The 12,997-nt window shown below is 34.9% G+C and overlaps 1 protein-coding gene and 1 pseudogene across 3 annotated transcripts in view; both read right to left on the minus strand.

The window, feature by feature from the left end:
• Actr3 (actin related protein 3) overlaps positions 1-12,997 on the minus strand; it is a 33,505-nt gene that overhangs the window by 17,243 nt on the left and 3,265 nt on the right. For both annotated transcript variants that reach the window (XM_015501725.2, XM_048810436.1), the window contains exons 3-6: positions 11,027-11,137; positions 8,330-8,425; positions 6,404-6,511; positions 3,513-3,656 (exon numbers count right to left, since the gene is read on the minus strand). In XM_015501725.2, the coding sequence (XP_015357211.1) occupies positions 3,513-3,656; positions 6,404-6,511; positions 8,330-8,425; positions 11,027-11,137 (459 nt within the window). The remainder of the gene's footprint in view (positions 1-3,512; positions 3,657-6,403; positions 6,512-8,329; positions 8,426-11,026; positions 11,138-12,997) is intronic.
• LOC107155705 lies at positions 95-2,703 on the minus strand (annotated as a pseudogene). Its single transcript, XR_001505238.2, has 2 exons — positions 2,698-2,703; positions 95-1,614 (listed from the first exon to the last, which is right to left on the minus strand). The product of XR_001505238.2 is annotated as a splicing factor 3B subunit 4-like (transcript).

The following is a 12,997-nucleotide window of genomic DNA, read 5'->3' on the forward strand; positions in this document are numbered from 1 at the left end:
AAAATGTAAATACCCTTACTTTTACCTTACCGCTCCTCACAATACACCATTTCTTAAGAGAAAAGTTACTTCACCAAGGAAAACCCACAAAGAATATACAAGGATCAAAGTTTTATTTTCTCTGGGCATCTGCAAAACACTGGACCAATGTAAAAAAGAAAAAAGAAAGAAAGAAAAACCTCCTTTAAAAAAATTTGCATTGGTGGGGGACTGAGAGGGACTAGCGCCCTAGCCCCAAGGAGCTATAGCAACTCTGATTGGTCCAAGGAATCGAAAAGGTATCAGAAGGATAGAACAGAAGGAAGAAGAATGAGAATTTACTGAGGGAGAGGGCCTCGAAGTGGGCCACAAGGGGGAACTGGAGGCCGGGGTGTGGGTCTGGGTGAGGGGAGGGGCCCCCGTTGGTAGCCATAGGGTGGGGGTCATGGAGGACCAGTGTATCCATGAGGTGGCATCAGTGGAGGAGGCCCACGCATACCATGTGGAGGCATAGGACCTGGGTGACCCATGGGAGAGCCAAATGGAGGTCCTCGGGGGGGGCATGCCCATTGGAGGAGGCCCAGGATGAGGCATTCCAGGTGGTGGTCAGGGTGGTGGCTGCCCCCCAGAGCCTGGAGGTCCAGCATGTGGCTGGTCCTAAGCCATGAAGGCCATGGTGGGCAGCTGCATCTGAGACATTCCTGGATGGGGCATCCCACCTGGTGGGAACGGGTGAGGATGAGAATGTCCATGACCAGTATGTCCAGCCCCTGGGGTTCCTGCTGATGGAGGGCCATGTCCTCCAGCCCCAGGCGGCATAGGTGGTGGGGGCATGGCAGGAGGTATCCCGGGTGGGAGGGCTCCAGGAGGCGGCATCGGAGGTGGGAAGGAGCCAGGAGGAGGCATGCCTGGTGGAGGAAGCCCAGATCCCAGTGATGACACCACAGGGTTGGGGGCGGAAGGTGGAGGGGGCGCATCTGCGAACAGCTGATGAGGACGGTCAGCCTGGGAGAGTGGGTTCTGGGCTGCTAGAAGTCGTTCAGCTGCTGAGCCATGACGCTCGCCCTTAGAGTCCTTCTTGAATGCATAAGATACAGTGATAGGGCGGTTACAGAGGTACTGCCCATTCATGGCCTCAATTGCTGCATCCGAAGCATCAAACGAAGCAAAATTAATAAAGGCATAACCTTTGGAATTGCCTGTATCAGGGTCCCGCATAATTTTAGGTGTTTGTAAGATGACCCCGAAGGCGCTAAAAGTATCATAAAGCAGCTTCTCATCAATCTCTGGGTCCAGGTTCCCAATGAAAATGTTGGCCCCTACATCCAGGTTTTTGTTGTGAGCAGATGCCTTGTTTACACGTATTGGCTTTCCATAGAGTTTGATCATGTTCATGATCTTAATGGCATAGTCAGCATCTTCCTCACTCAAGAATTCAACAAAGCCATAACCTTGGTGCTGGCCAGTGACTCTATCCTTTGGCATGTGGGTGTTGACCACGGGCCCTGCCTGGAGAAAGAGTTCCCAGAGCAGTGGTTCACTAACCTTCTCATCTAGGCCCCCCACGAACACAGTGGCATCCTGGTTCCATTCGGATATCGCCCTGCAGCCATAGCGAAAGAGCTCCCGCCATCTCTAAGCACCAGCTCCAGCTCCACCCTCTCTCAATGTAGAGGTCTTTCACCTCTTTAGTTAGATTAATTCCCAGATATTTTGTTGTTGTTGCTGTTTTGAGGCTATTGTGAATGGAGTAGTTTTCCTAATTTCTCTTTCAGTGGATTTATCACTGATGTATAGGAATGTGTTTCATTTATGGATGTTGATTTTATATCCTGCTACCTTGATGAATTCATTTATTAGGTCTAGAAGTTTTAAAATCAGTATACTACAGTAAAGCAGCTACGTCAATGTTTATAGCAGCTCAATTTACAATAGGTAAATTATATGGAACCAACCTATGTGTCCCTCAACAAATGAATGGATAAAGAAAATGTGGTATATATACTCAATGGACTGTTACTCAGCTTAAAGAAGAGTGAAATTATGGCATTTGCCAGTAAATGGTTGGAGTTGGAGAATATCATGCTAAGCAAAATATGCCAATCCTACCAAACCAAAGGCTGAATGTTTTTTCTAATGAGGATGCTAATTCACAATAAAGTGGAGGGACACTAGGGAAGAATATCATTACCTTAGATTAAGTAGAGAGAAGTGATGAGAGGGGAGGGGAGGGGACGGGATGTGGGAAGAAAAGATAGGAGAATGAAACAGACATTATTACTTAATGTATATATGTGACTACATGACCAATATGATTCTACACAAGTACACTCAGAAAAATGAAAAATTATATCCCATCTATGTATGATATATCAAAGCGCATAAATGTATTCTACTGTCATGTATAACTAATTAAAACAAAAAATTTTTAAAAAAGATGGAAAACTTGATAATCTTATATGAAGTCTTTCCCCAAAATCTGGAAGTAGGAATTAAATGGTAATTATGTTCCTTAAAAACATTCAAACTGAACATCAGTTTTCCCTGGAATAAAATTCCATCCCTAGTAGCTTTTTTGTTTTGCTTTATTTTAATATCAAAAAATTTCCAAAGTTGAAACAACAGTGTCCACATTAATTTTTTATATATTGGTTACCAACTCAGGGTGACTTCTAGAAGCCATTTAGTAATTTCTTTATAATGAAGTACTTCATTCACCTTCATTGCTAAGGTTTAAAAAGCAAAGAAAATTCCATAAACACACAAAAAGAGGCAAATAAACGAGGTTATTTTTGTGAAGGCAGTTTTGCTTTTAGGTATTCAAAACATAACAGATTGACTGAAATTTCAATTATATTGGCAAAGAATAAATTTGAAAAAGCAATGCTGAGTATTTTGATAGTATGCATGAAACATTGATATAATAAAGAATTATGTAAAAAGAAAATGAACAAAATAACTTATACAGCCTTCACGTTTTTCTTTTGTGTTTTATACCTTTTGAGTCAAACAATGTATTTCATACTATAGTCCAATTAATGACATCAAAGTTATTTTAATAGAAGAAAACTGTTTAGGATTAAAATGAAGAATTCAATGAATACATTAAGATGTAATAATTCTAGAGTGAAATAATTACTCATTTTTAATAAAAGGCATGATCTCAAAAATGTACGTTAAAGTCATTTGTTGAAACATCCTATGTTAGGGGGCTGGGGCTGGGGCTCAGTGGTAGAGCATACACCTAGCATGTGTGAGGAACTGGGTTCAATTCTCAGCACCACATAAAAATAAAATCAAGGTTAAAAAAAATCCTGTTAGTCCTCTCAAAAATGAAATAGGGAAATAATATGCTATGAGTTTATAATCCTTAAAAATTTCCTTGCAAGAAATACAGAGATAATAATTAACAGTATCCATAACTAATTGACAAAAGATTTTTAAAGTGTTGTTCCTGAGAATTTCCTTCATGCTAATGTCACACATGTGATTTTAATTTTTAACAAAATTACACTTTTGTTACTACAGTTTACCTTTACTGCCTTTGCAGTTTCCAAGGATTGCTCTGGAGGGATGCCTACTTCTCGGTCTCTCAACAGCTGCTGAATAAAATATGTTATATCTCGTCCTGCGATTGGAATGTGTTTAATACAGCTGCCAATCACATACCCTTCAGCCTAGATGAGGAGGAAAGATACCAAGTTTACTTTCAGTGTCTTGAGAATTATTATAATCTAAAAAATAAATCATTAAAGAACAATTTCTCAAGTTGATATATTTGAATACTCAAGAATTGCTTTATCACAGAATTCTTCACCTCAGTATTCCTCAACTACATTCATCACACTGTATCATAGAATTTATAATACTACACAGAAATTATGAGTACAAACGGCCAACAACTTAGGTTTATTCTTCAATTGACAGTGGTTTATAATCCTGATTAAAATGAGTCAACATGAGCCATGGTACATGTCTGTAATCCCAGCAGCTTGGAAGGCTGAGACGGGAGGATCTTGGGTTCAAAGCCAGCCTCAGCAGAAACAAGAAGACCCTGTCTCTAAATAAAATACAAAATAGGGCTGGGGATGTGGCTCAGTGGTTGAGTGGCCCTGAAATCAATCCCCAGTTTCCCCCAACAAAAAAAAAAAAAAAATGAGTCAACATGGTTTAAACAGTAACCGTGTATCAGAACATTTTATATCTTCTATAAATTCAGAAAAATATATATATATTGAATTATATCACCAAAACACTGATCATTAACTCAAGTGGTCACTGTTTTCCTGATGAAGCACTCAATTCACAAGCCTAAGGCAGTTCACACAACCTCACAGTGCTAAATTAGCTAAATTCTGTAGAACAAACAAATGCACAAATATACTGATATTACTCAAGTATAACAAAATGTACAAAATTAAATTTCAGTACAAAAGAACATTAGGGGTGTCTTAATAGAATACTAGGCATCAGATTTATCCTTTCAACTTAAAATAGAAAATTAAATAAATTCTATTAAATACAGGTTTTCAGACATTAGACAACAAGCAGAATAGTGTAGTGATTCCTACTAAGAAAAGGGAAACAAACAAGGTGAATGCTCTGCTAACGTCTGGGAAAGGAAGACCCACACAGAGCTTGAGGGTGTCAGGGATACAGAATTCAGAGTTCGGGGAAACCAAGGTGGCTAACATTTGTCAGTCATGTTACGGAACTTAAGGGAGTATCCCATTTCAGATGACTAGTTAATCAGTATATTCATGTGATAAAATCATCAAGGACAAAGATGAGGAGTAGACAGAAGGGCCTCCAGAACTCATACATTACCAGAATAGTTCATGTTCCCCCTAGCCAGAGCTTAAAGACATTCCCAAGCATAGGACATCAAGTAGTGTTCAGAAAGGTATTGCCTCCAAAACAGGGACAAATCAACCCTAGCAAAAGCCTCTTCTGGACATAGTGTCATTTAAAAGGAACGCTTGAAAGGACCAAACTGATTCCTAATAACTGTGTGCCAGAATAAAACACTAAAATATTTAAAGGATTCCAAAAATCCCAGACCCAACAATGTGAACATAGAGTACTTAACAAAAAATTATAAGCATTCAAGGAAGTGGGAAAATACAAAATGATAAAAAGGATAAAACAGGTAGAGATAAGGCTATTAAACACACTAATATATAACCCATATAATTAAGAAGGTCAACGGAGAGATTTGCATAAGGAAGAAATGAAGGATATAAAGACCAAGAAATAAAGGATGTAAAAAGACCCAAATAGAACTTCTAAGGAAAAAAGTAATAGGTCTAAAATAAAAAATACATTAGATGAGATAGATTAGATTATAATGAAGACAAAAGAATAGTGAATTTGAAGACATGGCCATAAAAACTATCCAAAATAATCAAGAAAAAAAATTAGACGAAAAAATGAACAGAGCATCAGTTAACTATAAGACACTATCAGCGTAATATGTATGTAACTGGAGTCCTTAAAGATAAGAAAAGAGCTGGGCATGGGGGGTGCATGCCTATAATCCAAGCTATGTGGGAGGCTAAGGCAACAGGATGACAAGATTGAGGCCACACACTGGGCACTTATTGAGACCCCGTCTCAAAACAAAAAAAAAAAAAAGAAGAAGAAAGAAGGAGGAGGAGGAGGAAGAAGGAGGAGGAGGGCTTGGAATGTTGGGAGGAGGAGGGGGGGGCTTGGAATGTTGCTCAAAAGTACAGCACTTTCAAGTACAGAAAAAAGGTGACATAAAAATATGTGAAGAAATAACGAACACTTTCCAAATGTGAGCTGAGCACAGAATTCAAGACCAGCCTGTGAAACACAGCAAGGCTCCACCTCAAAAATGGGGGACAAGAAATATTAAAGGACACAGTTTAAAAAGAAGAAAAAATCTGGGCCTTCACAAAGGTATAAAGAATACTAGAAATGAGTATATTAAAATGAGAAAATAAGAAAAAAATTATTTTTCCAAAATCTGTTTTAGCGATAACTGACTAGTTATTATGGGCTGAATTTTACCTTCCAACCACCTCAAATTCATATGTTGAAGTCCTTTAGGGTCTATAAAGAAGTCATTAAGTTAAATTGAAGTAATTAGGGTCATTTCCTTTAATAATAGACTTGTGTCCTTATAAAAATAGATTAAGACACAGATACATGAAAGGGAAAAGACATAAGACGACAAAAAAAAAAATGATATCTTTTTATAAGTCATGAAGAGAGGCCTCAAAAAAATCATACCACACACCTTGATACTGGGCTAACATTTTGTAATCTAATTACAAAATTTTAATAATTACAACAAAATTTAAGGCATGATACCTAAAGTTTTTAAAAAGTTATATTAATTCAAAACTTAGTTTTGATGTGTTATTTTATGTTCTGCCCAGCAATTTTTAAATATACTTACCACAGGAATAACATGAGTGACACCATCTCCACTGTCTATTACCGTACCAGTCAATGTCCGTTCTCCTACTTGTCTTGAGGTCCAGGATGCAGCTAAGGCAAGAACAGCCTTAAGCAAAATGCATTAAGACAGGTAAGAAATAAAAACAAAAATAAGAGTTATTAGTAAAAAATAGTTAAATGGAGAACTTTATTTAATTTTAAATGTAGAATCTGTAGAAAGAAAATACATAAATTTTGCATTGTGCAATAAAATTCATTGAGAAATTTACAGATTTATTTTTGTTTCAGGAGCATATTTACAAATTTTAGTGAAAGTAACTTTTCTCCTAAAGTGAAAACATAAGGAGCAATAATGTAAAATACTATAGTACTAAAGTACCAGAACCTAAAATATATTCACATGTTACAAACCACAATGGTAAAAAAAGATACAATCATCCAACCATCAGAATTAGCAGTAAGTAAGTACTGCTCTTAAAAACAACAGCTTTGATTTTGTTTAAAATGCAGCATACATTTAGAACTATGTAACAAATACTTTTTAAATGACACTGCAATATTTGCTAAGAAGCAAACAACAACTAAATTTCACCAATAAAAGAAAATGTCAGGGGAGAAATAGTAAGCAAAGGTGACAAGATAGCATTTTTCTATTAAAACAAACAAGCCCTTGGCATAGCAACAATTCTTTTTAAAAAATTATTTACAGGGGAAAAAAAAAAAAAAAAAAAAAAAAACTACCTAACAAGAATTTTTAAAGAATTCTTTTTTAAAAAAGTTCAAAAATTAAGAAATTATTAAAAGAACTAAAAAAGGTCTTCAACTCAAGACTGAATGCCTTACAATAAAGTCCCTGATAAAGTATACATAACTCCTTAAATTCTTTTAGCAAAAAAGCATAAAAGGCAGCTTATTACCTTTATGGGCTGCATTAAAATTAAAAAGTTCTTTGCTATCCAAGCCAAAATAATCATGCCAATAATTATCATTTACTGGTACTATCTACCCTGGAGTTATAAAAACTCCAAGTTCAATCTCAGGAAAAAGTGAAGTCAGACAGACCTCAGCTCATATCAAGCATTTAACTCTGAATGAGCTACCTTTAAGTTTTAGGTTTTTTGCTTCTACAAAAAATAGAGCACAAATAAATATAATTATTAGGGATGATGAATTAATATAAAGCACTTGTGATATGTCAGGTATTACATATGTTACAGAATTAAAAAACAAGAGGAATGTCTTAATACTGAGGGGTAAGAGAAAGTATTTCACAAAGATAAATAAACAACTTGTGATGAAATATTACAAGTGTTTATTATATACAAGATACGGGGGGGCACAATGAGTAAGTCATACCTAAAGGTAAACCAATTAAAAAGACTATGATGGCCAGGCACAGTGATGCATGCCTATCCCAAGCAACTTCAGAGCCTGAGACAGGAGGATCACAAGTTTAAGGATAGCCTCAGCAACTTATAAGACCCTGTCTCAAAATAAAATTTTAAAAGGGCTAGGGATGTACTTCAGTGGGTAAAGTGACCCTAAGTTAAATCCCAATAGCCCCCTGCAAAAAAAAAAAAAGGCTATGATAAACACAATGTTACAAGGATAAGTGAATCGTAAAGTTCTGGGTATGGAGTATAGGAGGATACACTGGATAAATATTAGTTTCCTTATTTCTGTTCTATAAAAGCTCTTGAAATATCCAAAGACCATTAATTTACTTACTTTAATTATTCTCCTTTTCTGACTAAATAGATCCATTTCCTATAATATTGTTTATAAATTAAACTCAGGAGAGAACTATGGTATGCTTCTGAGGTTATATTTAAGCTTTCATAAAAAAAAGAAAAAATTGTGTTTTAGGAGCAGAGTAAACCAGATTAAAATTTAAAAGTCAAACTTAAAAAATAGAATTTATTACCTGCACAGCAATGTACAAGCCTGGTACATTGAAGGACTCAAACATTATTTCAGCAGTATATTCCCTGTTTTCTGGAGTATTCAGTGGAGGTTCAGTCTACATTGAATTGGATAACATTTTGAAAAAATGATATTAGACTATCCTAATAACTTCATAGATAATTTTAAAATGATAAATGATTTATATCAAACATAATATTTAAAAGGCATTAAACTCATAGGTACAAGACAAGAAAACTACAAAAAATTCAAACAAAATATTATATAAAAATAATACGGCCATTTACTTAAAAAAACTGAAATGCTGTTATCACCTCACTCAAATAGATTAAACATTGAGAAGGAAGGTGGGGGGACAAAGGGAATGAGGGAGAGAAAAGGGGAGAGAAAAGAAGAGAGAAAAGGTAAAGGTGGACAGATCAAATCATCTTAACACAGTACTGACCTCTAGGCAAACAAATATCATGGTACTTGTTAGTGGGAGAATCCCCATCTAAGTAATGTTTTAAACAGAACAGGAGTTTTGTCTAAAACTGCAGCAAATAAACTGAGATTCCATGGACTTAATGGAAGAACTTCCTGGAAAAATGTTATATTGTTACATAACCATTAAGAGTATCAAATAGAGATGCTTACACAGTTCTCCTTTTTAAATTATGTAGATGGCATACAACATTCTGAAACCTCATAAGTTAAGTCTAGATCAGAACACATCCTCATGAGGCAAGAAAGAATTTTGGGAATAGCACTGGCAATCATGGTCCTCATGTTTATATCATGGTTCTCAAGCTTGACACTAGGTATACCTCTAATACTTATGAAAATGATTTAACAATCCAAACCTCTGCAGTATCTCAAACATTTAAATGTGAAAAACAAAACTTTTAAATTTAAGAAATATAGAAAAATTCTTTCTCCCTGTAAGATAAGGAGTGATTCCTTAAATTCAAAGAGTCCAAATTACCAAAAGTATTAATGACAAAACTCGATTACAAATTAAATCTTTTTCTGTTTTGAAAGTCACTATAAAGTAAAAGACAAGTAGACTTCTTCCATATGTAAAGCCTTTAACAGGTAAACTCCTTGTTCTATTTAAACTCACATAGAAAAAATATGTAACTGCATTAAAAAATTTAAAGATTATTTAGTATATATAAAATTAAGCAAACTAAAAACAAAGATAATTAAACTCCAAAAGAGAAAATTTCTATATATAACAAAATATAATCAGAGAACCTCACAAAGGAAAATATGCAAATAGCTAATAAGCACATGAAAAAGTCGTCATCATTAGTCATCAGAAAAATGCAAATTAAAACCAAAATGAGAAGTATTATACACCCACAAGAATGGCTAAAATTAAAGACTGACACACCAAATGTTAGGTAGAATGTAGAAGCAATCAGATCACCAACATATTGTTGGTGGGTGTGTTAAAAGGTACAACTCCTTAGAAAAAGTCCAAAGAGTATCCTACAAAACATGCACCGGACCTATGATACGGCAATTCCATATGTACATATTTACACAGGAGAAGGGAAACCATGTCAACAAAAAGACTTATAAAAGAATGTCCACAATAGCCAAATTGCAATAGTCAAAAACAAGAAACATGCTGAGGGAAGGAAATTCTACTAGAGAGCACATCTTCACTGATCCCATTTATATGAAACTCAAATAAAGGCAAAATTAATCTCAAACTAGAAGAAAAAAAAATAGTTTGCCTCTAGGGCATAGGGGGCAAAAATTAACTAAGAAAGGGCATGAGAAAATTTTCCAGGTTGACAATCATGTTAGATATCTTAATAAACATAAAGATGTATGCAACATCAAAACCAAAGGTGGAACAAACCACATCATGCATCCAATTCTAGGAAGTTAGTATTTCAATAAATAAGCAAATAAATAAGAAAGAGAAAAAACATATGTGTTTAAATGAAATAACTATCAGGGGAAATTTTTTAAATTTTATTTATTTACTTACTTTATTTATTTATTTATTTATTTTGTAGTTGTAGATGGACAGCATGCCTTTATTTTATTTGTTTATTTTTATGTGGTGCTAAGGATCGCACTCAGTGCCTCACACATGCCAGACAAGTGCTCTGCCATTGAACTACAGCCCCAGCCCAGTCAGGGGAAATTTTTGAAAAAACAAAAGTATTTTCCTCTGAGGAATACAAATCAAGGGGCGAAAGATGTGCTATTTCTTTGTTTTAAGTCATATAAAAGCATTTGATTTTTTTAAAGCTATGAACTTAAAAACCACCATTTTGATAAAATGAAAAAGGTTTAAAAATTATTTTGTATTTTTGCTTCTGAGAAGAATCAAGGAAATGATAATCAGTCTATTTTTAAAATAGGAAAGGACCATAGGTTTATAACTGTTTTTGGAAAAAAAAGAAAGTACCTCAAGTTTCCAACATTTTTCTCAACATTACATACTGACTGATCATAAAAATTACGTATTAATTATCAAAAGTTCTTAAATGCCTATACTCTGGTTTTGGACAAACTACTACCCTACTGGAACCTGTAATTAGATGGTCTTAAACATGACAGTTTTATAACAAATCCTTTTAGATATGACAATTTAACAAACGATAGATAAAGTATGTCCTGGTGAAATAGGTATGACATAAATATTTCCAGTGTTTCTTCAAAACTTTCACCAGTAAAACGAATAATCTGTACTTACCAAAAGAAAATAATGGTCTTCAGGTTCTGCCCTTAAATATTTAAAGATCACTTGCTCCATAAACCTTTCCATCAAGTCCCAATCTTCAACTATACCATGGCGAATTGGCCACTTAAGACAAAAAAACAAAAAACATTATATTAAAACAAAATTATATAAAAATTATTGAAACAAAATTACATAAAAACAAGAAATTATAATAAAAAATTAATGAAACTGCTAAAAAATACTCCAGGGAATATTAGATCATTAGTGGATATTAGTATATAGTTCCTTAGGTATGCTAATGATGCTGTATATAGATCATCCTTAGGAGGTAGATACTTAATTTAGAGAAATAAAATTACTTCCATAATGTATATTCAGATGGTTCAATAAAAAAATGAAGTATATCAAATGTTAAAAACTGTTAAACCTAGATGGAACGTTGCTGCACTAGTTTTGAGATTATTCAATATTTTGTAATGAAAAATCAGTCAATTTAAAATTAAGCCTATAAAAATCACAGTTTATCATAATTTCTTCACTACTGTTTAAGAGAAAACAATTTACTTGTAGCTACTAAGTTCTGGATAATGAAAGTTTAAGGTAGATATACACACACACATTTCCATTTTTCTCCTATCCCCACCGTCATCACTGTAGTTCAAGTCACTAACATCCCTTGCATTAGCTACCGTGCAAGTCAATTATCTCATCTTCCCCAGAACCATGCTTACCTCCCCCAAATAATTTCTCTTCACTGTTCAAAGCGCTATAAAATTTTCTTTATAAATGCTATCTCATTAACCTTCACATCAATCCTGAATAACTAATAATATATCCACTACCCACATGAATTTAAATGGAACTCAAAAAGGTTAAGTCACAATTTAAGAGTAGAGTTTACATGTCTATTATCTCAGCTATATGGGAAGCTGAATCAGGAAAAATGGCAAGTTCCAAGTCAGCCTGAGTGACTTAGTGAGCCTATGTCAAAATAAAAAAATAAAAGGAGACAGATGTGGGGGTACTGAGCAATGTAGCTCAGTAGTATAGCACTTGCCTAGCAAGTGTAAAGCCCCACTCCATCCCCCCCCAAAAAAAACAGTGAATAATATCACAGAGCTCTCAAAAGCAGCATTACCAAAACTCAAGTCCAAACAAGACAACTTAGTATAATTAGTCATCTAGTAAACCTATTGATGTTTGCACACAAGGTGAACTCTAACAACAATTTCAACATTCTTTCCTGGTCTACCTGTCCAGCCTCCTCACTTCTTTCTATTTCTCCACACTTCAGGCATGAACTAGTTTTGGCTTTGGTATTCCTCAAACTTTACAGCCTTCTCGGATACTAGCCTATATGCCCTTAGGCAGAGACTTTGCCTGCCTAACTCACCCAGCAAATTTCTATTTTACTCTTTAAGCCTCAGCTTAACAATTTACTTCTCAAGGGCTTTTCTGAATGTCCAAAATAGGTTATTTACTCCTGCAATATGTGCCTACAACATCCTGGGCTTCCCTTTTCCTAACCTCCACAAACTTGTAATAATTTTTTCAATATCTCCCTTTCTACCAAATTGTAAAAACCTTCAAGTCATGAAAGCAATTTTTCTTATTTATTAAAGTATTCTCAGCACTTGGCAAAGTTGCAAAGATTTTGATACATTAGGTAGTCGTTCATTAACAAATTATGAGAGAAGGGAAGAAAAGGAGTACAAAAAAGGAAAACTGAAAATTAGGCAAGATCAATGTCAAAGAAAAAGATGATAGTGGTCAAAATAGTGTTTATCTTTTGCAAGGGATGAAGTAGTAAGTGTGGGAGTAGGCACAAGAAAAGCTTGTGGGTTACTAGATTTGTTCTACATCTAGAAACCGTTAGGATCAGTCACAAAAATTCGTAAAAAGATTATAAAAAGACAATAATAAATAATTTATGATTCAGAAAGAGGGAAGGAAAAGGATAGGAAAGGAAGATTTAAAAGTGGG

Source organism: Marmota marmota, unplaced genomic scaffold, assembly GCF_001458135.2.
Source record: "Marmota marmota marmota unplaced genomic scaffold, marMar, whole genome shotgun sequence".
Taxonomy (NCBI): Eukaryota; Metazoa; Chordata; class Mammalia; order Rodentia; family Sciuridae; genus Marmota; species Marmota marmota.